This window comes from Natator depressus, chromosome 5 (genome assembly GCF_965152275.1).
Source record: "Natator depressus isolate rNatDep1 chromosome 5, rNatDep2.hap1, whole genome shotgun sequence".
Lineage (NCBI taxonomy): Eukaryota > Metazoa > Chordata > Testudines > Cheloniidae > Natator > Natator depressus.
In genome coordinates this window covers 72,469,431-72,497,315 of record NC_134238.1, presented here as the reverse complement: position 1 = coordinate 72,497,315, position 27,885 = coordinate 72,469,431, and the positions used below count along the sequence as shown (strand labels likewise).

General features: G+C 42.5%; 1 protein-coding gene across 7 annotated transcripts in view; it reads right to left on the bottom strand.

Annotated features, from left to right (window-relative positions):
- COMMD10 (COMM domain containing 10) overlaps positions 1 to 27,885 on the bottom strand; it is a 158,872-nt gene that overhangs the window by 125,676 nt on the left and 5,311 nt on the right. For all 7 annotated transcript variants that reach the window (XM_074952998.1, XM_074953000.1, XM_074953001.1 and 4 more), the window contains exon 4: positions 26,015 to 26,170. In XM_074952998.1, the coding sequence (XP_074809099.1) occupies positions 26,015 to 26,170 (156 nt within the window). The remainder of the gene's footprint in view (positions 1 to 26,014; positions 26,171 to 27,885) is intronic.

The following is a 27,885-nucleotide window of genomic DNA, read 5'->3' as shown; positions in this document are numbered from 1 at the left end:
TGTTCATAGAAATGCATTTTAAATTGGTTATGGAACTAAATATATTAAATGACATAAATCTTAGTTAATGCAGAGTTAAGGTTGTCCAGTGATAGCTTCTGCCCTTCCAGAATGTCAAATTCAGCAAAACTAAAACTTCTGAAAACAGGAAATACAGAATTAAGGTAAACGCCCATACAACCTTAGCTCTGCCCCCAGAGCCTCCAGTAGCCACTGGGAATGGTCTCCATATAGTCCAGATACATTCACATTTACGTGTAACCATATTGGATGGGAGAGGAATAAGTTGGAGCTCCTAAGAAGAACTGTGATTGTGTACAGTAAGTGAAGTTACCGTCCATCAATTAAAGTGAAAAAGCACAGTGGGAATGTGTGTGTTATAGTCACCATGGGACATTGCTCAAAGAGGGCAGCATTAAGGTTGCATAGGAGTTACCTTAACTCTGTATTTCCTAATTTTCAAAAGTTTGAGTTTTGCTGAATTTGATATTCTGGAAAGGCATGAGCTGTCACTCAGCAACCTTAACGCTGAATTAACCAAGTTTTTTGCCATTTAATTTCCTAGCTTTTTAAAAAAGAAAGAGAACTGTTTGTTGGTAGGAGCTAATAGCCATTTAGATAGTTCTATTTCTCACCTAGGTTTGCAGCTGATATACTACTGTGGCTAGGTAATAATGAAAAGACCCAGCTTTTATACAGGGCTTTTCATCTCGAAGTATTTTACTTCATCATCCCCATTTTAAAGACGGGAAACTAAGGCACAGAGAAGGCAAGTCATTTGCCTAAGGTCACCTGGCAGGCCACTGGCAGAGCTAGGAATAATCCCAATACAGTAGTGATTTCAGTAGACCACATGGTTGCTATGCGACTCCTGAGTTTTCCTCACGTCTCCTGTACATTTTGTTACAGTGGAATGGGGATAGTGGTTATGCTTTGACATGCTTGCAATGTGTATTTGCTAACAGGGCTGTTGAGAGAACTCTCATCCATGGTCTAGGCCCCAAAACCTTGACAGTTTTACTACAGGATTGTTTCAGTAACTTTAAGTGTGTGAGAGACGACTGGTGGCTGCATGCTACCTTGGTTAAGTAGCCTCAGCTGCACATTGAGCTGGACTCCTCACTCCCACTACCTGCCCCCAGATGGAACAACATTAAGGGAGTCCAACGTTTTCGTTTAAATTTCTTAGAACTAAGTGTCAATAGGGTTTTAGGGCGGGACTTGAGCCAAATGTTTGTTTTATTTTGAAAGGGACCTCTAGCAGTAAACTAAACATCATGTTGTGTTAGAAATGCAGATTTATGGTTTTTACTTCACTCCTAATTCACACTTATTCTGGAATATTGCAGACATCTTAGAACACACACAATAAATACTGCAACACAATAGTCTAAACAATGCAATAAAAACCCTAACTTTTCTTATATTGGTTTACTTTAAAATTACTTTGTTTTTGGTAAGATTCATGGGGTTTTTTTAATTTTAATATAGCTGTATGAGAATAATATTTGATTAATATACTCTATGCTATCTGAAGCTTCAAATGATTTGCCTATTTATTTTCTTGAAAGGGAGATAGAACATATATTTTGCCGTGGCTTTGCTTATTTGGAAGATGTTCAAAATTCTGAAATAGTAACTAACCTTTTGTGAGTGGTAACAAGGTTTCTGTACAATATTTATTTCCGAAATACTTTATTTCACAGTACTTGCCAACAATTAAGTGGTACAACTTTTAGGATTATTTTTCCAAAGGATAAAAAGACATTTCAATTTTTTTCATTTCTAATATAATATTTACTATAATGACCCAAAAAGGTTTGAACAATTTTCCAGTATCCACAATCTACTGTGATGATTTAATGTAATCTCAGAGGTAATTCCTTGGATTTAACAAAAAAAACAGTCCTCTTAATTTATGAAAATAAATACATGCGTTCAGTTACTGTAGACTTTTGGCATCTTTTCACAGTTCCTCATCAGCATACTTTATACATTTATATATATAATATACACATCTATAGATATTCTACACACACATTTATATGAAGAAAAGCTAGCTCCTTTCTCTCTAATTTGAAGATAAATATGGTGGATGTGTTATTTTGCTACATAATGTCTTACTGGTAGCACTAACATTTATCTAGTTTTAGCTCAACATTTTTATTTTAAAAAAAAAATCACATTTTCAGGCGTCTGTAAACTAAGGAGGTATAACTAGAAGATGCGGGGAAGGCAATCAATATCACCAATACAAGTTAGCATTTATGAAACATCTGCCAGGGAAGGAGCAAGAAAGGACTGTGAAGGATGCTCAACTTGAGTGTGGTGGAACACTGGATGTCCATGACAGAGACACACTTAGGGTTGCAGCTGAGAGTGTGGAGAGCAGGGTCAGATGTGCCAATCAGAAACTGAGCTGGAGATGAAATCAGGGTAAATTCTTGGTAAGAAGCGCAATTTGAGAGGAAGAGAAGGGGCGTTACCCAGTTTTCTTCGGCCGTATGTGAGCAGACACTCAAAGCGGGCAGTGAAACATCTTATGTCACTTCCCCGTATTGCTGTGACAGTCTGTACCCCTCTGTTCACCCTTTCTACAAGACTATGTTAAATTCTATACAAAGCATATTGTGTAAGATATATGAAAACTCATGATTTGCTGATCATTAGTATCCTGGTAAAATATGTGAGGCAACATTGTATGTAAGGATATAAAATTCCACTGAAATGTTAGCAAGACATGTTCCAACGTATTCTGGAGGGCAGTCACAAACAAGTCCCCCAGAAACAAAACGCTAGCCAACCCCTCAGCCAGGGTCAACAAGATCAAATGGACCATCATCACCTAATTAAGTGGCCATTCTTCGGCAGGAGAGAGGGGGTGGGCAAAAAGCTACAATTTGTCAAAGCAGCAGCTTAAACTCTGTCTCCTGAACATCACCTGGAGATGATTTTTGCACAAGAGAATCATCTCTCCCTTGCTGTCTACCCAGCTGCAACACCTGAAGAACAAAAGAAGCAGCATTGTACTGGGGAAGGAGCAGGGAAATCCTGATTGAAAGAGGTTCAGGCAGCAGGACCACTGGAATATGTAGTGAGTGAGAGAGACCTTTGCTTTGTATTCACTTAGTTGTGTTTTACCTTTTATCTCCTTGTAACCAATTCTGACACACATACCTACCTCATTATATGTAAGCACTTAAAATCTATCTTTCCATAGTTAATAAATTTGTTTTGTTGTTTGGACTTTATATTTATAAAGTGTTGACTTCAGAGCTGTGCAGCATACCATACCATGCTACCCTTACTTCTGTGCTGCTGCCGGCAGTAGTTCTGCCTTCTGAGCTGGGCTCCCAGCCAGCAGCCGCCACTCTCCAGCTGCTCAGCTCTGACGGCAGTGCCACCACAATCAGCAGCACAGAAGTAAGAGTAGCAGTATCGCAACCCCACTATAATAACCTTGTGACCCCCCCACACACACACCCCTCCTTTTGGGTTAGGACCCCTACAATTAAACCATCATGAAATTTCAGATTTAAATAGCTAAAATCATAACATTTACCATTTTAAAAATCATATGACAGTGAAATTGACCAAAATGGACCGTGAATTTGGTAGGGCTTTAATGATGAGTCTTGTGATAAAATCAAGCTGAGGTCAAGCAGAAAGTTTATACATTTCTGCAGCATGAACAGGATGCTGAAGTATCAGCTAAACCACCCACTGTTTCTCCTCCACGGATTTTCCACATTTTAGCACATATCTGCAGAGTAGAGGGTGCCAGCAGCATTTACCCCAGAGAAAGCAGTGGAGATAGTAGTGACAATAAATAAGCAGTACTGCTTAAACTGTAACAAAGGCTGCACATTTTAAGAGGTACTGAAATCAACATTATCAGAATTTCTACAAAAGAAGAAGCTTAGATAATTATGTGACAACCAATCAGCTAAAGTTTTAGTATCAACATATTATGAATACCTTGATTATTACATTCAGATCCTTGTGATTTTTTGAAAAAATGTACTACATTTAAAATTACTAGCTTTTCACTAAAATATAATACAAATTGCATCTCCCATTTGTGCAAGATTCCCAGATGTTCGGCATTTAAAATTACTAGCTTTTCACTAAAGGTAATACAAATTACACCTTTCATTTGTGCATGATTACAAACTGTAAACTATGTAATAACTGTTAAAATAAATTTATTGTAATATCTAATAAATTCAAGATTTTGATATTATCTGATTCGGATTAGAATACATATATGCAAGCACAATTAAACCATATTAAGCCTATAACACTGCTTTATATTCATAGAAAACCTAGACACAGGAATGGTGTTGAATACCTTGTCATACACATCATTAGATCTCTGCACAAACAAACACTACTCCTGTTTACATATAAAAGGATTTGAATGCTGACTGGCTTTGTCCTGGTGCGGCAAAGTAGAAAAATAATTTACATTTATCTCAGATAAATACACTGCAAATTCATCCTAATTACAAAATCAGAAAAGCATAGCCTTCTGGACAGAATACTCGTGAGCAGGCAGCAGTAGTGCTAAATTGAGAGTGAGTGTTCTATAATTTTCTGTACCTGGAACAGTAAGTTTAAGAAGGTAACCTTTAGATCACACAAACACTACCATGCTTAAAGCATACACGCATATATACTCCCAACAAAGTCCAGAGGATTACTTACACACGGATCTGGCTCATATTAAATCAGTATAAGTTTTTGGACAAGTTAGCTGTCTAGTGGGAGTAGGACAGAACGGTACTTAAATTTAGCATGGAATGTAATACTGGTTGGTCAGAAACTTAAAGTAAACTAAGTTTGTGACAAAGGACAAAACCATAGGCATCTTTTGTAGCCTCCTTTGAAACAGCTAGACTACACAGTACTACTGCAACTACTGAGAAGAAAAGTGTATACCAAGGAAATTATGGTACGGTGTTAAATCTCTTATTGATCTAGCTCAGGGGTTGGCAACCTGCAGCACACAAGCCAATTTTTACCAGCATGCTGCTGCCAGCCGGGGTCCCAGCCGCCAGCCCCGCTCAGCCCACTGCCTGCCTGGGTGAACGGAACCCTAGACCAGCAGCAGTCTGAGCGGGGCCAGCAGTCGGGACCCCAGCTGGCAGGAGCCAACGGACGGAACCTCAGACCGGCGGCGGGCTGAGCCACTCAGCCCACCGCCGGTCTGGAGTTCCGGCCACCGGCCCCGCTCAGCCCACTGACGGTCTGGAGTTCCGGCCACCGGCCCCACTCAGCCCACTGCCAGCCTGAGTGAACAGAATCCCCGGCCGGCAGTGGACTGAGTGGGGCCGGGACCCCGGCTGGCAGGAGCGGGTGGAACCCCAGACCAGCAGCGGGTGAGCCGCTATCGATCTGGGGTTCTGTCCGCCACCCAGCTCAGCCCACTGACAGTCTGGGGTTCCAGCTGCCGGCCCCTTGCCAGCCAGCATCCCAGCCATCTTCCGCGCCCAGCCTGCTGCTGGCCTGGGATACCAGTCCCCGGCCCCGCTCACCCTGCTGCTGGTCTGGGGTTCCAACTTGGGTCCAGGCCTCCGGCCCTGCTAAGCCCTCCTGCTGGCTTAGGGTACCAGCAACCAGCCCAGGGCTCTGCTCCTGGCCTGGGCCCAGCGTTCTGCAGCCCTTATCAAAAATTACACTACAGTTAGCTTTAAAACTTGAAAACTTAAAAACTTTGTATATTACAGTAATCGTTAAAAAATGTATAATGTTAATAAATACATAGGTTTGATGAAAGAAAGTAGTTGTACTTATGTGCCTGTGCTTAATTTGTGTTTCTGATGATTTACCTTCTAAAAAAATCTTGCATGTCTCGCACCCCCAGAAAGGGCATCTCACACCCCCAGGGGGTGCGTGCACCCCAGGTTAAGAACCACTACACTAAACTGATAAGATCTGCATTTTAATTTAATTTTAAATGAAGCTTCTTAAACATTTTAAAAATCTTGCTTACTTTACATACAACAATAGTTTAGTTATATAATATAGACTTATAGAGAGAGATCTTCTAAAAATGTTAAAATGCATTACCAGCACGCGAAACCTTAAATTAGAGTGAATAAATGAAGACTCGGCACACCACTTCTGAAAGGTTGCCGACTCCTGATCTAGCTTATAATGAGCCCATCAATCGGGTCAAATCAGCTTCCAGTGATACAGTCACTGATTTTAGCATGACTGAAAATAAATATTAATATCCATTTTATAAATTTAAATCTTGGCACAGATCTGAGGCTACTTTCTAACAGTAGTGACCTTTCTGGTATTAGCAATGTCTACTCAAGCCACTAAGATGGACCTTCATGCTTTCAGTTTCAGCCAGTTACTTACTAGGCTGTTAGTAAAGAAATCATTGATTCACATTTATATAGAAGATATGTAAAATCCAAAGCTCCTTAACTATTGATGCAACCGCCATTTTAAGTCAATTACTCACATTTATAGTTACTTTTCTCTACAGCTAGTTTAACAATTTGAAGATGTGCTGGAGCAGTGTGTCTCTGACTCTTCATAAGGGACATATTTTGCCTTTCCCCTAGTGAGTATACAAGGCATAATTGGGAGCATAAATAGTGTGATTCCAAGGTACGTGGTAGGCAACATATGGGTCATCCCTACTAAAGGGTCCACACCTACTGTGTCTGGAAGCAATGTTCCACTGGGAGAGTCCTGTGTTCCAGAATGGAGGAGATTTGTGGGAGGAACACATAAGGGCAGATCTGGAGAACATGCAATTACAGGTATGTGTACGCTGCAATTAGAGGTGTGGTTGCAGCATGTGTACACACATACAAGCAAGCTCTGATCCAGCAATGGAGCTCTGGCAGCAAAGACTTTAGTACGGGTTAGCCACCCTGAGCAAATACCCAGAGGCCCAGATGAAGTCCTTGCTGCCACAGCTTCACTACTATTGGTACTCAAACTGGCCAGATTAAAGCTAGTTTGGTTGTGCCTTCATGTGCTGCAATCACATACCTTGACTGCAGTGCAGACAAACCTATGTGGCTCCATCAGCTATTTTCCCCACCCATGTACTACCTTGAAGCTGCAGCAGTGATTTGAGTACATCCTGGAGGACAAGGGAATGGAAGATACTTCCCTACGTGACTCTTCTTAGCATCAAGCTTAACACAGGCTATGCACTGAATCCAGGATCTGGCTTATATTTATTATAATTATTATATAGCAGTTGGTAAGGTTTTAGAGCATGTTGGCTAGGTCAAGTTCTTGGAATCTAATTAGATTCCTACCTTCTTTGTTGGACCACTAGCTGGAAACATTTCATAGATCAAGAAAGTCCAGGCCGGTGAGAAAACAGGTTATTGTTACTATTATCTATGTTTGATGATAGAAATTATGCATACTTCAGTACCTCTGTTGTGATACTGCAGAGGCTGAAGGTATTAAGTAATAAGCGGCAGGACAGTACTTTCTTGTAAACTCAGGACCTACAGTAACTTTGCAAAGATCACAATCAAATTACATTGGCCAAGTGTCCATGAGTAAAAACAACAACTTTAGTTTAACCATACAGTATAAATGTGTTTCTACTTTGGCATCAGCATATTAATAATCCCTTTTTCCTCAATCATAGACTTGAAAAATAGCCTTTGCTTAAATCAATCTATTAATTTTAAAGTTCCTAGGGCCAAAAAACTAACAATAGAAGGTATTATGCACAATGGCATATGGCTAAGATGCTATATTAATAAACTAAACTATATATGGTATAAATTTTAGAGTACTCAAAAGTGTGCTAGACACATCACAACACAAATGAGTTGCACCAAAATGTGTGCAATACTGTTTCATATATGCCACAGTGACAGGGCAACCAACAATAGGGTGAACATGGGGAGGAAGACAAGGGTTACAGCAATAACATCACACAAAGCAGCAGGGACATGCGTACAGTATAGTTGAACACATTTTTGTATAGCTTTTAGAAACTATGCATTTGAAATAAATGTCAAAAATGTCTTGGTTGACTCACTTCTTGGTGGTGTCATGGAAAAAGTGAGTATTAAAAAGTTATGTGAACACCAGGCAGAATAGTATCTGACAACTAAACTGCCCTAACTAAGCAGCTGTAAACTGCAACAGAGCTGAGGCAGCATCAGGGAGCCACAACAATCTCCTGGACAGTAGCCCTCTAAAGAAACCAGTGTAGTAAGCTGCATGCAGCAGAGACTAACACAGAGTTGTCTAGCACTATCTGCACTGCTGAAGGGTTCATGTTTAGTCCATCCACCTGGAAACAGTCAGGGCACACCCTGACCGTTGTGTAGGAGCAACACATTGCTCCATCCAAGGACGAGGACCAGATATGAACCCTGGGAAGTTAATTAAAGGACAGTAATCGTGGGAAGCTTCCTTGGCCTGGCCTCAAGGCCTGAGAATTAGGATTGTAGTAGATAGAGGCTGGAAAATAAGAATATTAATCAAAGTCATGTATTCCTTTGTTGTGTCTTTTCGCGGTGGAAGTAGGTAATGCGCAGGGGGGAGAAATATAATAAAAGGGAAGGTGGAAAGCTGACAGGGAGCAGCCCTTTTCAGCTAACCTGCTTGCTTGCTTGGATAAACCTGTGTTCTGTCTCATCATTGAACCGCCACAACTGGCGCCCAACGTGGGGCCCTCAGCACTCACCTCGCCCGGCAAGGGTTTCAGACGCGTCACTCATCCGCTTCGCGGATCCCGGTGAGTATTTTTCATTGTGGTAAGTATGGGAAGCTCCCTCTCTGCTTTGCAAGTGCAACACCGCAATCAGCTACAGTATCTGCTGCGTAAGGCTCAGCATGACTGCCCCGCTCGAGAACTCACTCTCCTGCTACAGGAGGTGAGTGCCCAGTGCCCGTGGTACCCTGAAGCCGGAACCCTTAAGCTAGCGGACTGGGAGCGGTTGGGCCAGACATTGCATGAAGAGCCTCGGGCGCCCGTGCAGGCTTTACATGCCTGGCACCTCTGCCGCGATGCGATACAGCGTGTTGCCTCGGACAGGCCCTCCCTCACGAGGCTGGTGATCTCGCCACGCCCGTCGGCTCCTGCAGCCACCCCCCCCTCCTACCGATGCAACACAGTGTGTCGCTTCGGAAGAACCCTCTCCCGCACCAACAGAGAGGCTGCCGATTTCGCCACCGCCGTCGGCTCCTGCAGCCATCCCTCTCCCTGCTTCGCCCCCAGTGCCTTTATTACCACCACCTCCCTTACCTTCCCCGCCGGAGCCGGTGTGTGATTACCATCCCCCCCTGGGACCCCATGCTTCGGGGCCCCCCAGGGGGTCGTCTGCATCTGCTCAGAGGCTTTCGCTGGTGCAACAAATAGTGCACGCAGCGAAGGCTTGCTCAGATCTTACAGCAGAGGAGCTGGCTGAGCTGGTCTCGGTTTGTCCGGTGACCTGGCAAAACGATGACCAGGGCAACCCGGTTGGAACCTGGGTCAGTTTGCCTTACTCGGTGATTAGAGAGGTAAAGAAAGCAATTCGCGAGTTCGGTCTGACTAGCACGTTTGTGCGTGGTCTCATTGAAGGGCTAGGTAGTGGATACTCCCTGATCCCTGAAGATTGGAAGGCGCTGTTGCGCATGATGCTGTCACCCAGTCAATATGTTATTTGGATTAGTGAGTATCGGCAGGAGGCGGAACGCCAGGCCCAGATTCATAGAGCGGAAGGTATTATTTTTGAGCACTTGGCAGGGGAGGGACCGTTTGCTACCGTTGAGATGCAAACTCAACTCCCTCAGGCCCTCTTCCCCCTTATTTCCACCTGTGCCCAGCATGCTTTCCGGAAGGTCCCGGATTCAGGCAAGCCTACTAAAAGCTTTGTTAGTATCCGTCAGGGTGCATCAGAGTCCTTTCTGGATTTTACCAACAGATTGCAGGAGGCTATCCTCCGACAGGTGGATAACGCTGCGGCAGCTCAGGAAATCCTGTTAAAAATGGCAGTTGAAAATGCAAATGAGGATTGCCGCCGCGCTCTCCAGACGGCGCAAGCCTCTGGCATTTTAGAGCTCTCAGACATGCTACGGGCGTGCCAAAACATCGGCACACAAGCCCATAAAGCTGGAGTTCTGGCTGCCGCCCTAAAAAGAACCGGGAAAGAGGGGAAGCGTTGTTACCGCTGTGGCAAGGAGGGTCACTTCCAGCGGGAGTGCCGCTCATCAAAGGCACCCGCCCGACCCTCAAAAAATTGCCCCAAGTGTCAAAAGGGCTATCACTGGGCTAATCAGTGTCGTAGCGGGCCGGGAAACCGCGCGGCGGGTCCCCCCCGAACCCAGGGCCAAACGGGGGTGTTTCCCACTCAGACAACCGTTCCTCTGCCTTAAAATCCATAGACTCTATGAGGGCGGCGACTGCTGGAAGTGCAGGGCTTGATTTAATCATGCAGGAGGACACTGATTTTCGGCTGCCAGGGGAGGTCTGCGCCATACCTACCCAGGTGACGGGACCTCTCCCTGCCGGCTTTGTGGGTCTCGTTCTCCCTCGCTCTCATGCTGGGAAACAGGGCTTTTTTGTCATCCCCGGGGTCATTGATGCCGATTACACCGGCATTATTAAGGTTCAGGTGTGGACTCATCTTCCACAGTCACTCCCGCGTGGACGATCAATTGCACAATTGATTTTAGTCCCCTATCAGGTGCCAGCTGCCGAGGATCAAACTCGGGGCGGAGGCGGCTTTGGATCAACGTTGTCTCACTCGCCGTCTCACAGCGCGTCCTCTCCACTTGTTGCTCTGACAATGTCAGTCTGCCCCTCGAAACCTCAGTTAACACTTCTCTTAAATGATGTTCCTTTCACAGGGCTGGTGGACACTGGAGCTGACGTTACGGTGATTCGTGATCCAGAGTGGCCGGTTAGTTGGTCTATGGTTCCTTCTAAAGAGTTGTGGGGGATCGGGGGTAGTAAACCCGGGCGACAGAGTTTGTCTTGGGTCACAGTCTCTACACCGGGAGGCCGTACCCTTGCTACTATCCGCCCTTTTGTGCTCCCTGTCCACCTCAATATTTGGGGCCGTGATTTACTCACAAAGCTGGACACCACCCTCGATATTAATATCTGATGGCTCAAAATCCTCCCTCACCCACATTGCCCTCCGCATTGCCCTTGGTATGGCAATCCTTAGAGCCCGTCTGGATTGACCAGTGGCCCCTCCCTCTAGAAAAGCTAAAAGCGCTTCAATCGCTTGTGCAGCAGCATTTGCTGGCACAGCGCTTGGAAAGCTCTACTAGTCCCTGGAACACCCCGGTGTTCGTTATTAAGAAAAAATCTGGTGCATGGCGGCTGTTGCATGACTTAAGGGAAATAAATAAATGCATCCAACCTATGGGCCCCTTGCAATATGGATTACCAAATCCAAATTTAATTCCTCAAACCGATCAGCTCTGTGTGTTAGATTTAAAAGATTGTTTTTTCACCATCCCCCTTTGCCCACAAGATCGCGAAAAATTCGCGTTCACGGTGCCACAATATAATAATCAGCAACCCTCTCAAAGGTATCAGTGGAAGGTCTTACCCCAGGGAATGCAAAATAGTCCAACCTTGTGTCAGCTTTTTGTGGATCGGGCCCTCACCCCTTTTCGTGCCCGGTACCCTACGCTAAAGGTCTACCATTATATGGATGACATTTTGCTTAGTGGTCCCCAGGTCACGGAACAACAGATTGAATCTTTGTCTCAAATCCTCGGCCAAAATGGCCTGTTGGTGGCACCAGAAAAAATCCAACGCTCTTATCCCTACCACTACCTCGGCCATAAGGTTTTACAAACCTATGCTGCTCCGGTTCGTCCGGCACTAACTCTACCTCAACCCCTAACCCTTGTTAAATTACAACAGATTTTGGGTCATTTAAATTGGATTCGGCCCTATTTTCGTCTCCCCACCTCAATGCTGCAGCCGTTGTTCGAGCTCCTACGTGGAGCCCGAGCACCGGGTGCAGTTATTGCCATCACTAAAGAGCACATTGCCTGCATTCGACAAATTAATGCAGCATTAAGTCAGCAGTTTGTGGACAGACCCCCTGAGGTCCGTCCCCTACGGCTGATTCTTCTTGCCACCCCTCATACGCCCACTGCGGCTCTGTTTGTACCCCGTACGAATACAGCCGTCTCTATCATAGAGTGGCTGTACCTCTCCTCCACTCCTCCTCGGAATATTTACCCATATCTAGATGCCCTGTCTGATCTTGTTCGTAAAGCCCGCCACCGTGCAGTGCAACTTACTGGCACTGATTTAGTTGATATTGTGTTCCCCTTGTCCCTTAGTGAATTTGATTCCTTGTGCCACACCTCTTTGGCTTGGCAGGTTGCTCTTTGTGATTATGTGGGAGAAATTTCTTATAATCCCCCAAAAGATCCTCGGTTGGTAATTACCCAAAAGGTGCCTCTAATTGTTCATCGTCTTAGCCGCTCTCAACCCATTGTTTCTGCTGTTACTCTTTTTACTGATGGCTCTCCACATCGAGGTGTCATCACCTATCAATCAGGTGACCCCCCTCGTTGGCGTTCTCATTTTACACTGCCTCAGCGTTCCGCGCAGCGTTCAGAACTGGCTGCTGTTATTTTAGCCTTTCAACTTTTCGCTGATTGTCCCTTTAATTTAATTGTGGACACCCATTATGTTTATCAAGTGATTGATCATTTACCCCTTGCCCTCATTACCCCTTAGGTCGATGCGGACCTCCTTCGCCTATTTTTGTCTTTGCAATATCTTATTTCCACTCGTAATTTCCCTTATTTTGTTGCTCATATTCGCAGTCATACCCCTCTGCCTGGGTCACTCACTGAGGGCAATGCACGCGCTGATCGCGCGTTACGTGGTCAGGTAAATTCCCTCTTTTCTGACCCCATTGAAAGCCATGCCTTTTTCCATCAGTCTGCCTCTGTTTTGGCCCGGCAGTTTCACATTCCTGCTGATCATGCACGTTCCATTGTTCGTTCCTGCCCCCACTGTGCCGCTGCTGCTCCTACTTTTTCTTATGCCGTTAACCCCAGAGGTACCGCAGCAAATCAGCTATGGCAAATGGATGTCACTCATGTGCCACAGTTCCGCCCCTATTCCTTTTTACATGTTTCTGTTGATACTTATTTGGGATTTCTGTGGGCAACCCCACAGCGTGGGGAAGCCACTGCTAAAGTTATTCACCATTTGCTAGCCTGTTTTTCTGTTATGGGTCGCCCAAGCCAAATTAAAACGGATAATGCCCCAGCTTACTGCTCCACAGCCCTCTCCACTTTTTGCGCCCGATGGAACGTCCGTCTTAAACACGGGATCCCTTATAATTCCACGGGCCAAGCCATTGTTGAACGTGCCAATCGCACGCTCAAAACCTTGCTTGATAAACAATTAAAACAAGGGGAGCTGCGTCTCCGAACCTTAGGAGACATTCAACAACAAATGCATATCCTTTTGTTTACTTTAAATAATTTAACGCTGAACGCAGATCAGCAGACCCCCGCGGATCGCCATTTTCACAAATCTGAGGTACTGGAAAGACCGCGTGTCTTTTACCGTCAGCTGCCTGATCCGCAGTGGCTGGGCCCAGTACCTCTAATCACTTGGGGTCGGGGATATGCTGCTGTGTCTCTCCCTGCAGGACCGTTGTGGGTTCCAGCCCGGTGTGTGCGACCGGCACTGAAACAGCATGGCGTGGCGCCAGGGGCTGTCGAACCCCATACCGGAGTTTCAGCTGACCTGGGAGGAGAACGTGGTGCCTCCCGGGTCGACAACGGCGGGACGGAAACGGAAGAGGCGTAGCGTCCCAAGCCAGCCCGTGACATGGGGAGCAGTAAAAGCATTGGTCGCGGCGGCTCAACGAAGACTGGCAGCAAATCAACAGCCAGAGACTCCTGAGACTTTGTTTGTGGCGATTCTCGCCCAAATCACTGCTAATTCTGTGCTGATTGTATGCCTTTTGTGCCTGCTATTTCCTGTAGGGGTTGGCTCGGGAGCGCTTCCCCCATTACGGGCCCGAATGACATATAACATATGGGAAAGATTGGCTTCAATAGCAAATGTTACCCACTTTTGTTTGTCTGATTCTGTAGCAGCCGGAGAATTGTTAGGTACATGCCTTATACCAGTATGTCATCACCCTGAGGAAATAGGGAATGAGACGATGCTCGCTGCTTATGCGAATCTCTCTTCCCAGTACTCTGGCATGGCTAATTGGGGCCCGGCCAACTATACCTTGCCTCACACGGCTATATCCCTCCACACACCGTACCCGGCCGGGGCCAACAATGTCACCTGTGCGCGTGTGGTTAACTGCACTAGTACAAAGGTGCCCTTGGGCTGTCGGCAAATTCCTCAACCCCTCTTAAATTGTTCCCGCGCTGTGAATGTTTCATACAATTATGGCCATATCATCCTACCATCAGGGTGGTTTTTTACCTGTGGCTCACGCACCTTTAGTTATATTCCTGCAAATTTAAGTGATGGCACCCTTTGCTGTCTTAGTAGAATGATGCTTATATTGCCTTTTGCCAGCCAAAGGCACAGTAAAAGAAGTGTACCCCTTTCAGATAATTGTGTTGCAGATGTTGAGCTTTTTAGTCACGCTGAGTATACTGCTTTAGCGGCCTCCATTGTTGGGGTCCCCGGGCTTGCCACTTATACAGCCAGAACCCTAAATGCCCTGGCGTACTTTGCAGCGAAGGCAATTAATACAACATCCAAGGCAATTGCCCTACTTAATGCAGAGCAACACGAATTAAGGGATGCAATTTTAGATAACAGAGCAGCCATTGATTTTCTGCTCTTAAAACATCACCTAGGCTGTTCCACGTTTCGGCATATGTGTTGTTTTAATTTAACTGATAATAGTCGTTCCATAGAAACTAGACTGGCCGAGTTGGCCAATCTTACGGCACACATACGTCAAGATGTGGGGTTTGAGGGCTTTTGGAATTGGCTTACAGGTTGGCTGCCATCTCTAGGATGGCTGCGACAACTTTTCGGTTATGCTGTGTTTGTGATCATTGGGCTTATTTTTTGCTGCTGCTGCGTACAATGTATTCCCTCTTTGCTAAGGCTTTGTAGAGATTCGCCCTGGCAAGCTCCCCGAGTTATGTCCTTGTCAGTCTGGGAGTTAAATTGCTTGCAAAAGCAAATTGACGGCTACCATGAGATGGCCGAGTACAATTAAACAAAAAACGGGGGGATGAAGGGTTCATGTTTAGTCCATCCACCTGGAAACAGTCAGGGCACACCCTGACCGTTGTGTAGGAGCAACACATTGCTCCATCCAAGGACGAGGACCAGATATGAACCCTGGGAAGTTAATTAAAGGACAGTAATCGTGGGAAGCTTCCTTGGCCTGGCCTCAAGGCCTGAGAATTAGGATTGTAGTAGATAGAGGCTGGAAAATAAGAATATTAATCAAAGTCATGTATTCCTTTGTTGTGTCTTTTTGCGGTGGAAGTAGGTAATGCGCAGGGGGGAGAAATATAATAAAAGGGAAGGTGGAAAGCTGACAGGGAGCAGCCCTTTTCAGCTAACCAGCTTGCTTGCTTGGATAAACCTGTGTTCTGTCTCATCATTGAACCGCCACACACTGCCCACTCAGTGGGACAACTCTGCACACTCTTTCCTACAGACTATTGAATGAATTTGTTCCTGATTAACTTAGAAAAGGCTTAGTCCTCCCAATGGCTACAAGCGCTGACAAAAAAAATCCCAATCCTTTAAAGCAGGGTTTTCAAAAATGAAATGAGAAACATTCAGTTTCTTGGCTTAAAAAAAGGTTAGTTTTTGTTTTAGCTATGTTTCTTTAAAGGAACATAGCAGTATATCCATTTTACTCAACCCAAGTGTATGACAGTTCAAAGATAAGCATTTCTCACAAAAAATGTGAAGTAAAAACTGTTTGTTTTCTAAATTGCTATTATTGATTTATATTTTATTAGGCTGGTGTGGGAAGATGGGTCATTGCTGGAAAACTGCAGGCAGGAAACAGGATTTAGAACCAGGAGACGGAAGTTATGTAGCACACGCCAAGATATTGTAACTTCTTTTAGCAGGTCTCATTAAAATAAGTCTTCCTTCTATAGACTAAAAGAGAACCTGCAGTTTAATAACCTCTTTAGTTTACTTGAGAGGATATCATGCCACATTACCAATCCTAGGGGATATGCAGCGGCTGCCTATTGTATAAAAGATAGGTTTTTAAAACATTCTCATATGTTTCATGAGATTCTCTACTGAGTGCTATAAACACCTCTTTTCCTGGTCAGTTTTCCTCTTGATCATTACACAGTGAAATGACAAATGCCTTTGAGCTAGACATTAAAAATATATGTTCAAGAAAAAAAGAGACAAGGAATTTATATGCAGGTTTATAAAGCAACTGAAAAAAAAAGAGACAGCTGGTAAGCCTCAACAGTAATGATTATACACGTGCATGCACGTACACAGGCAGATAAAACCACATGAATAAAAATGGTGAATAAATACAATGAGAAACTGACTGAGAAAAAGAAAGGCTAGTGATGGTTACAGAAAAAGCTATTATAGTATTTGTTTGTGCCAAAAAGAAGAGACAGAACAGCAACTATTCATGACATTAAAGGAGAAAGTTATTTAGGAGGAACAATAAACTGATTGTCCTGACTCAAAAAAAATTAAAAAAAATAAAACCCAACCCAGGTTATTTATAAGTTAACTAATATGTAAAAGTGTTATTTGCTCAATCCCAAAGACAACACAACCTGTGTTACCTAATTCCTAACTGTTTAAAGACCAAATTTAAAAAAAAAAATTCTGATGTTACAATCTTGGCTAAGCTCCCCATTTGGATAGTCACCAGACTGCTGTATTAGACCTAACCTTGGATCCCATATGTTTTTAAACTTACTGAGACTGACATTGGCTTTGTGTCTAGTCTTTCAGGCACACTCCCAAAGCACAGACTCCTGTGCCAGTACTCTTTCACATGTTGTGAAACCCCACAGCAGCAGCAGCTACACTTCTATTTTTAGTGCTCCAACTTAGTCAGCCTGGTTCAGGTATGTCTGCCTAAACTGAAAAAATCACACCTTCTGCTCCAGTGTAGACACAGCCTATGAGTCTGGCTGTTTCCTCCTCCATGTTGCCTGGGTGCCAGCTATAGGGACATTGAGAGTCTACAGGAGAGTCTCTCCCCCGCCCCGCCACTCTCAGTTCTGTTGCCCAAAGTAATAGCAGATCATCAGGGCCAGGAGGAGCAATTGCAGGAAGAGTCCTTCTCAGGCTCTGCAGCCCCCTGGAGGAGCATGCTCACTCTGGGGGGATGGAACATCTGCAATTCAGTTGGTATGTAGGAGTTAGGAGGGCATGGAGCGTAATCAGTGTAGCTGAAATCTTCGGAAGAGATAGCTGCCCAAACTCTGGGAAACCTCTATTGAGCATATAAAAACAGATTTTTCAGGGGCTTATAACTTGGCCAAAATTGGGCAAATTTTCGCTAGGATGGCAAAAGTACACCCCGACACAAAGGCCACCCCCCTCCCAAATTTCAAGTTCCTGCTCATGGAAGAACTAGAGCTTCTCAGCGAAACAGATAATTTTTTTTTTTTAATATGGACAGGACAACATATTTCCCCCTAAACTCATTCCCAGAAACAGCTGAGCTGTTTTAATTAAAACTTCAGTGGGGGTTGAAAACAAAGCAGACCCACAGCATGGAAAATTTCAGCCCAAACAGTTTAAGTTTGGCAAAGTTTTTCTCAACTGAAAACATGGTTTATCATGGAAAGTGTCAGGCAATCTTAACTACAGGCATCACTATCTGTGCCATCTATTATAAAAAAAAAGTTTACACAATTTAGGACTAAAGAGGAGTATGCAAATCCCAAGAGTTTTTAATTAAGTGGATTGTTTGGGTAATTGAAGAAATTCCCTGTCAAGCACCTGGACACTGTTGAATCTAATTAAGCTATATCCAGTGCTGAGTGTATGAGTTTTTCTCATTTTTAAAAGCAATCCATAAACAGATTGTATAAAAAAGATTCATGAATATGAACAAACCCAAAAGCGGAAAAAAAACCATGTTAAACGAAAGCATAGTTAAGTAATGCAACGGCAGTACATCTATCAAGAGAACACTATCTAGGAAGATGGGGAAAACATAACAAAGAAGGCAGATGGTAGTGACTAGGAGATTTAATTTTCAGAAACATGCAAGGTGAATGGGGATGTGTAGCAGACACATAAACCCTTATGTTTTATTCCCTCTGGAGGAGACACTATCATAACTGGACAAACTCTTGGCAGAAGCTGAACTGGAGCCAATTATTCTGATGTATATGTAAGAAACAATGACAGTCAGCAATGGAACAGAGGTCTTAAAATTAAGGTAAGAAGCCATTTAGAAAGTATCCACAAATTTTTTTAAAAATATATAGCAGTGTCAGTACTTCATGTACTGACTGACCCAGAGTAATCTTGAAAAACTTACTTTTCCTCATTATCATATTGCAAGACATTGCAATGCCAATCCATTGACGATGAATGACCAGCTCCCACTAGGTGAGATACTGCAGCAAGCAGTCTGCTGAGGTGACAACCAGTATCAGAGTATGCTGGAAACTGAAGCCTATCTAGAGGAGTGAGGTAACCCAAAATTACTATTAAAAATATTACAGTTTTGTAACGTTTCCAACACTTATACCATACATAACACAAGATTAAAGAAGAAAACTTTACCACACCATGCAAAGTTTTAAAATCATTGGGCTTACCAAACCAACTTTACAGACAGTGGTGGTGGTCTCATCACAAATACAAAGCATCCAGAACTATCTAGCCTGAGCTAACCATCCACACCAATCTACAGTTTTTAGACCTATAGAAAGAAAATTGCATGTCTTATGTCCCATCAGCACAGAAGCATGTCCTCTGGAATGGTGGCCAAAGCATGAGGGGGCATATGAATGCTTAGCATATCTGACACAAATACCTTGCAATGATGGCTACAAAAGTGCCATGCAAATACCTGTTCTCACTTTCTGGTGGCATTGTAAACAAGAAGTGGGCAGCATTATCTCCGGTAAATGTAAACAAACTTGTTTGTCTTAGCGATTAGCTGAACAAGAAGCAGGACTGAGCGGACTTGTAGGCTTTGAAGTTTTACATTGTTTTGTTCTTGAGTGCAGTTACGTAACAAACAAAAAAATCTACATCTTTAAGTTGCACTTTCACAATAAAGAGACTGCATTACGATACTTGTATGAGGTGACTTGAAAAATACTATTTCTTTTGTTTTGTTTTTTACAGTGCAAATATTTGTAATCAAAAATAATATACACTTTGATTTCAATTACAATATAGAATATATATGAAAATGTACAAAAGCATCCAAAATATTTAATTTCAATTGGTATTCTATTGTTTAACAGTGCAATTAAAAGCGATTGTTTTTTTGAGTTAATCACGTGAGTTAAATGCAATTAATTGTAAGCCCTAATATATATGCATACACATATATGCAAACACTCTGAAGTAAGGAAATTCCAGAATTAGGGTTGCCCGTGGGGAAGAGATTTCTGATAGTTAGATGGCTCTTTAAGGTAATGAAAAAAGACATAATGAGATCCGATGGTTGGAAGCTGAAGTTAGACAAATTTAGACTAGAAATATGACACACATTTTTAACATTGACGGTAATAAAGAACTGGAATGACTTAATCTAGGGATTCTTTGTCACTTTAAGCTTAAATAAAGTTTGGACATCATTTTAAAGGATATGCTATTGACAAAATAGAAATTACTGGTTAAGGATCCATGTCCTGTGTTGTGTAAGAAATCAGATGTAATGATCCTAATATGCCTTTCTAGCTTTAAAATCTATTAATTTTGCAAGGTGGAGCACACAAAGAAGTTCTGATATTTTAAGTGCAAAACTTCGTAGTCCCGTTTCTCCTGTAACTTTTTAACTCTGATGAAGGAGTTAAAGGAAGAGAAACTTCAGAAAAACACCCACTGTCATGGGGCAGCTGCCCCTCACTGATAGCTAAGGGGTTAAAGCCACCCTGGGGAGGCTGCGCAGGAGGCAGCCAATGAGGAAAAGGCTCATAGGGCCAGCCAATCAGAAGTAGCTTTATTGGAACATCCAATCAGGGCCAGGCTGGCCCATATAAGAAGGGGCTGCTGAGCAGAGGAGGCGGCAGTCACTCCCTGAAAGGTGAGGGAGGAGGACTGGCTGCTTAGAATGCTGGAGTACCATGGACAGAGCAGTACTGGGCAGGGTCAGTAGAGTAGGAGAAAGCTCCAGGCTGACAGCTGCCAGACTGCGGCCCTGATACAAGGGTGAAGAAGATGCTAGGGCTACGGAAAAGTGGCCAAGGGAAGGAGACAGCGGAGTTGGAGGAGGGGCAGTACGTGGCTGTCAGCTATAGGGTCCCTGAGTCGAGACTCAGAGTAGCGGGTGGGCCAGGTTCCCCCCACTTGCCACCTAAGGCAGTGGCTGGTGAATGGAATGCAGTTTGCCACTGAGATGAGCGGCTAGAATCGGGACTGCAGTTTGCCACTGAGGCAAGTGATTGGAGTAAAGTGAGAAAGGCCAAAAGCCATGTAGAGTTGGACCTTGCAAAGGGAATTAAAACCAACAGTAAAAGGTTCTATAGCCATATAAATAAGAAAAAAACAAAGAAAGAAAGAAGTGGGACCACTAAACACTGAGGATGGAGTGGAGGTTAAGGATAATCTAGGCATAGCCCAATATCTAAACAAATACTTTGCCTCAGTCTTTAATGAGGAGCTTAGGGCTAATGGTAGGATGACAAATGGGAAGGAGGATATGGAGGTAGATATTACCACATCCGAGGTAGAAGCCAACACACACAGAGAGCAAGAGGAGAGCGCGCGCACTTATCCACCCTAAGACAACCAGTAGCCTGGTGGTCAGGGAAAACCTCTGGGATGTGGGAGATGCAGGTTCAAGTCCCTGGTCTAAATCAGGTAGACTAATGAACTGAATCCGGATCTCTCACAGCCCATCTGTGTGTCCTAGCCATGAGGCTATTCTGGGGAGGGTCTATCTCTGGTTTTAACCAAAAATTCCATCCTGAACTTAAGAAACTTTTCCTGATGCTTCCCCCTCCTACCCCCCAAAAAAGGTCAGTTTTGACAAATCACCATTTTCCAGGAAAAAAAGTTTTGCTGAAAAATTCCCATCACAGCTCTATACCTCATGTCCTCTAACCCTCCCACCTAGAATCGCCCAGCCATATTCAAAACTTATTTTACTATAAGTCTGTAAATACTCAAGTTCAGCTTATTAAGGCCTAAAATAAATGTGTACAAAAAGGATAAATTTGCATGTGGTATATCAAACATCAATATCTGAACCAATAAAGACAGGTTTCAGAGTAGCAGCCGTGTTAGTCTGTATTCGCAAAAAAGAAAAGGAGTACTTGTGGCACCTTAGAGACTAACAAATTTATTTGAGCGTAAGCTTTCGTGAGCTACAGCTCACTTCATCGGATGCATTCAGTGGAAAATACAGTGGGGAGATAGCTGTAGCTCACGAAAGCTTATACGCAAATAAATGTGTTAGTCTCTAAGGTGCCACAAGTACTCCTTTTCTTTGAACCAATAAAGTTTGTGAATTACTACTCCCCCACACACACACAAGCTCCCTGTGTGCCACCGTCCCATCCCCCTCTATTTCAAGGGCACCCTGATGCCCTCCCCCTACCTCCTCACCCATGCCAGGGGCTCTGTGTCCCCCCTGCCACCCATTCCCAGGGGTTGTGTGTCTCCTTTTTCCTCCTCCTTCCAAAATACCTTTCTTACCCCCAGAATGGAAGGGACAGCAGCCAGCTGGTGCCCCCTTCTCCTCCTTTCCCCCCCATCATGGAGCAGACTTTGGGGAGGCATCAGTAGGAGGGTGGAAAGAATGAAACCTACTTCACTCTCTTCTCCTTCTGGTTCACCCTGCTGGCTGAGCATCTGCCCCACAGCTGTTAGGCAGATTCCAGCACAAAGAGTAAGGAACAACTTTTTAAGTGCAAATGGCTTTTCCTGTGCTTACCAAAATCAATAGGCAGTTCTGCCTATTGATGCTTAGAACATTCCCTGAAACTTTAGCAGTTGATTAGATGCAGCGTTTAAAAGGATTACATCCAGACACACAGAAAAATGACATCAAGGTGAGTGCAATGTCCTGCTTTGCTCGGCCAAAAAGGATCTTAAAAAGTGACCTGCAAATATATAGTGTAAATTCCAGCATCTTTAGATCGGTATGAGCTGAAACATCCCCAAAACTAAAAGAAAAATAAAAGCATGGCCAACATTTCCGTAGGGTGTCTCAAGTTAGGCAGCTAAATAAACGTGGCCCGATTTTCAGAGGAGCACCCTATTGACTGGAAGTCAATGGGAATTGCTGGTACTCGGCATCTATTAACATCTGATCCCTTAATCAGGATCTGGGCATCCAAGTTTGAAATTTGTGGCATAAGCTTTTGTGTGAGAAAGTGCTGAATGCACCTCTTTGGGCTTGTCTACACTGACACACAGTTTGGCCTATGCAGGTGTGAATAGCAGCATGCACCAGTACTGTGTTATAACTCCCCCATGTGGAAACTGCAGGCACTAACTAAAAGGAAGAGGACTATACTAATGCAAACTAGGTATCTTTTAGTTTGCACCCACAGAATCCACCCCGGGGAGTTACACTGCAGCACTGGTGCACACTGCTATTTACGCCCCCATAGTCCAAACTCCAGGGTAGTGCAGTCATCGCGTCAGTCTGAATATTAGAGAAACTTAGAATGCATTGGTAAAGTTACTGAAATTTGGTACTTTACCTTTGCTAGGACCACTCTAATATTGTGTGTGTCTCTCATTAAAAGAACAGCATCTGATTAGATTAAAACACTAATATACTGGAAAGTGACAAAAAAGGGTACATCTTAACAATAATGGAGCTTCATATGGAAAACAGAAGTTGATGAATGTTATAGGACAAGTTTTCAAAGAGGCTTTGTCATTTTTTTGCACACAAAGATGATTAATGTACAAATGGCCGACTTCATCTGCAGGTATAGGGCAGCACAAATATTTTGCATACGTGGGCTAAGCTTTTTAAAGGAGCCTACGGAAGTTAGTTGCTGAGCTTCCATTAAATGTCTATGGATTTGGTCACATTAGACTCCTTTAAAAATCCCACAAATATATTCTATCATTTGCACACATAAGTGAAAACGTGAAAACTGCACATGCAAACAGATACCACATGTTGAATACGTGGCCACATAAATACAGTATACGTATGCAAATACATACACACACAAGTACAACTAAAGGAGTATTTAAACAGTTCCAACTATTTTGAAAAATGTTACCTCAAAGATCTTCCACGTTTTATATACATATATGAGGATAGTGTAGTCAAAGAGTATTTTTAGATGGATTTTACATCTCTACTTTCTATGTAGATGCTATTCCAGTCTCAGTGAAAACATCTCTTTAATTGTTTCAAAGGATGTTCAGGACTCCAATATATTTGATTTTCTGTCAATAGGGGTGGATGAAAATATTACAGTGAGGTTACTGCTAGAACTAAAACAACATATTCCAAATACGAACACAAAGTATATTTTTCCAATATTGCCAAAGGTACACAAAAAAACCCATTTTGTGAAAATAAAAACTAAGTGATGACACCAAATAATCTTTTATAACTTTGATGATGGTTAAATATTTCTGGACTTTAAGACTGAGTACACAATGGTTACCAAAATGCAGTACTATGCAATTACTTTAAGAATACATCAATAAACATTGAAAGGTTAGATGAAAGAATTTACACAGATATGCTGAACACATGGGAAACCAATAATATAGAGAAACCATAAATAAAGTCTTGCAGGCTTATCCTATTTTGATTTTAAAATTATTTCTATTTGGAGCTGATTAGACAGCTGAGAAGATAGTGACTAGTTCTGCATTTCTAAGTTCTTAGTAAGGGAAACCTCCCATTAACTTCAGGGGGAGATTTTTCCTGAGTAAGATCTGCATGACTGAGTCCTTAAAAGATTTCTGAAGCAACCAGCCAAAATAAATTCATAACACTATCCCTATATTCAACTTAGAGAGTTACATCTGGTTCCTTACATTCCTATGCTCAGCTCTCAAGTTTGAGTAAAGTATCATATAACATCCGGACAACCCAGAAGTTGCCCCACAGAAAAATGGTAATTTAAACATGTCTAGGCACACAGGTTAAGCCTATATTTGTTTTGGTAAACAACTAAGGTGAGTGCAACTTTCCATTATTGCACTAGAAGATTGTTCTACTGGAAGATTATTATGAACCATATTCAGAGTTTGCTTATATTCGGAGGCTTGAGTCTAATACACTGGGCACAATGTGGTTCCACTACATGAGATGAAGACAAAGACATGAAGAATCTCAAGAAAGGGACTCAAGATGAAATATCTGATGCAAGTCTCCAAAGGCAAACACAAAGGAGGGAAGCAAAGGCATATAATGCACAAACATGCTTAGCACACACAGAGCAAGATTCAGGATGGCCACAACCCCAAAACAGTGGAGGGCCAAAAGGTCACGTCTGGTAAATTCACATATGTCCAACAGTAGCCAACAGCAAGCCAGTTCCCAGTATGTAGTTGCATGCTGTGGATGAAGAGAACTCACGGTCATGCTGTTCCACTGCATATTTTAAGACCAACAAAGCCTTTTCATTCTGGCTTTATTCTCTTTGTTAGATCACACTTCATTTTTACATGCAGTTTGTGTATTCTAAGAAAGGTATTTTGGTAACTCACTCATTTGATACACAAGTGACTCATTTGCTATTAAAGTCAGAGTGACACTACTCTAGATTCTTAACTAACTTCTGGCATTTCAGTGTACGAAACCTGAACATCTAGGTGTTTGTAAACATATCTTTTCAAAAGAAGGGAAACCCCATGTGCAAATCTAGTATTTGTGTTCTCTATCAATTATTTCCCTCACTGGATATCTGAGTGCACAAATATTTGATTTGAACATACAGTCACAGTAACTGCATGCCTTAATGAAGTACACAACTGTGCACAAGCCTGAGCTTCTGCCTTTTAGAAAATTAGGCCCTTAATACAGCTCTAAGTTTCTCAGATCTCTTCCATGCCCCAATTCTTTTGCCCCAAAAATCAGGATTTAACTGTGGCAGGAAGTTTAAAATTTGTGACCATAAACAAATACATTCATTTCCTGTCAGTGTATTAAATATTGTTTATCTATTAGTTTTGTGTACTATATATTGTTTACTTCTATACCATACAAACACAATAAAATTATTAAATAATCAACTGTTATCCTCAGACAAAGCACAGAAGCAAAACTAGTTTTCTCCAATGCTCTCCAACCATTTTACAGTACTAATCATGGCATCTTGTAATATAAGGGCCAGTCCCACAGGCAAAATGTTTACAATTGTAAGAAGTTCTTTTAAAGTCAATGGGAGTATGAATTACACCTGATCAAAATCATTTGTAGGTTCAGGCCCTAACATACAGATAGCGGAACAATAGGTAACACACACAGCACTTAAAAAGCTCACTTTTTTAATAGGAGGGAAGAAGCAAACATGTTTAAAGCTAATGTCCTATACTCTACTTAAATTACACAATATGTAAGGACCCATATATTGTGCATTTTATCTACTGTCACATGTCATTCATTCATTGCTTCATATACATTTTTACAGGATGCACACAACCAGATTCTTGGTTGGTGAGCTGCACTATCTTCAATGGAGTTATACTACTTTACAACAGTTTACAACATACTTTGTGTAATTTAAGTAGAGTACAGGATTTTAAAGTGTCAAACCTATGACATACTTTATATATAAAATTTCCTTATTGCTTTTTTAATTTCTTGGCTGGTCAATAGAATTTGTCCTTACAGAACAAAAAAAGGAATATTGTAATATTCGTGTCCTAATAATTTTTGTTTTAACTACTAGTTCCACTTAAAACTAGAACAATTGCTACCTTTTGAGGGGCCAAAATCCTCTGCCTGAACTTTTCAATTGTATCTTGACCTGCAGCAGTCCACGCACTGACAAATGCTTCTGCTTTGTCTTGATCAAGGTGAATGCTCTCCAGCTGCTGTTGCAGAATAGCTGGTTTCAGGTTATGATAGACTGCCTGTATAGCAGAAAAAAAAGAGTTAAATCCATTTTGGTACATGCAACTTTAGTACTTTATTTAGAAAAGCACTTTTCTAAATCGGGATGCTCTTCTCTACAGAGGTCTAAATGGTTCATTTTTTCAGCCTAAAATAAAGTACTCTATTAATGCAAAACAAAAATGTGTTACATGATCACTATGAGCCTGGGAGCCCCTCAATGCCAGTTGACAAAGGACCCACCATACTGTATCTGACACCAGGCCTGACCCACTCATTACATCCTACACACTGTTGTCATATTATCATCTAAAAGGTGTCATGTAAGGTGTCTTATGTAAACTGATGACATGCAGGTACCAAAAATCATTGTGTGGTATATATATATGTTGTGTACAAAGTTGTGTGTATGTTGTATTTGGGAGGCAGTGCATAAATCCAGCTTGTCCTAGACAAAGGAATGTGTATTTACCTGTCTGACTGGCTTGCTTCCAGGCAGCGGACAACAGAAGTATATTTACATTAAAGTGTATATATACAAATATACATTACAAAATGTATATTTACATTTACAATAAAGCCGTCAAGCTAACAAGCAGGGGAGAAGACAGTGTAGTAATCACATCTGGGGGACAGAATCTGCAACCCAGAAAGCCTTCCTGGCTCTTGAGACAGAGAAAACGGACATTGGAAAATATAAGGAGAGCAAAAAGCCATTGGAGTTATCTATCACTTTGGGGACATAAGGTACAGCACCCTCTGAGCCTGTCAAAATTGGATCACCTACTCCAGAGGCTAAGGATGTTGGTAACTTGAAGTAAGTAAGAAAACTGCTTAGGCAAAGATTGTAACTTGTTAAAATTAAGTTTTAGTCACTAGAAAACAAGTTTTATTTTGCTTGTAACCAGACCTGTCTCTTTTTCTGTTGTTTAGCATCACTTAAAATTCTGTTCTTTGTTAATAAACTTATTCTTATTTTACTACAAAACCATCTCATTGCTGTGTATTAAAGTGAAGTGTGAGTCCACAGCCAACCTAACCAGGTGATGCGTTCTGTTTCTTTGGAGGCAGAAAACTTAATTGCTATGAGTGTTCAGTGAGAGGGAATGGACACTGCAGGGAGACATCTCTGGGGGAATTCAGGTTTACTGATTGTTACCTGCAAGGCAAGGTTTGGCCTGGCAGAGTCTTGAAGAGTTTGCTGGCTAGGCAGACAGGCTGGTGTGCCAGGCAGCTGACACACAGCTTGGCAGTAGCAAAGCTCTCACTCTTTCTGGGGCAGAGCGATAACACAGTAGACCTCAGTTCTGGTTGTCTTGAGCGGAATGTCACAATTACATTTTTTCAGAACTATTATTTTCCACAGGTAGGTATTATTATGCAAAGCAAAAGTTACAATGGCCAACATATCTTTCCATCCATTAAAAATAAGTGTTCTATTCTTTATGGCCTACTATATCACCTTGGCACTTCTTCATGGAAAAAAAAGAAAGTGAAGCCACAAACCGTTTTTAACATTTTCTGTCTTTCTTTCCCAAACTGACCTTTTCCTAAGATTTTATTATTTTTTATAAGAGTAAAGTACAATTCAGCACAGAAGCATTTTGACTGAGTTTATTTACTGACAAAAATATTCACATTTTCTAGAAGAACAATATTAAAAATTTAGATTAGAGATGTAATTTAGCCAAAATGTATGCAAAACAACATTGAACCAAACTGCAGGCCCAAGCCT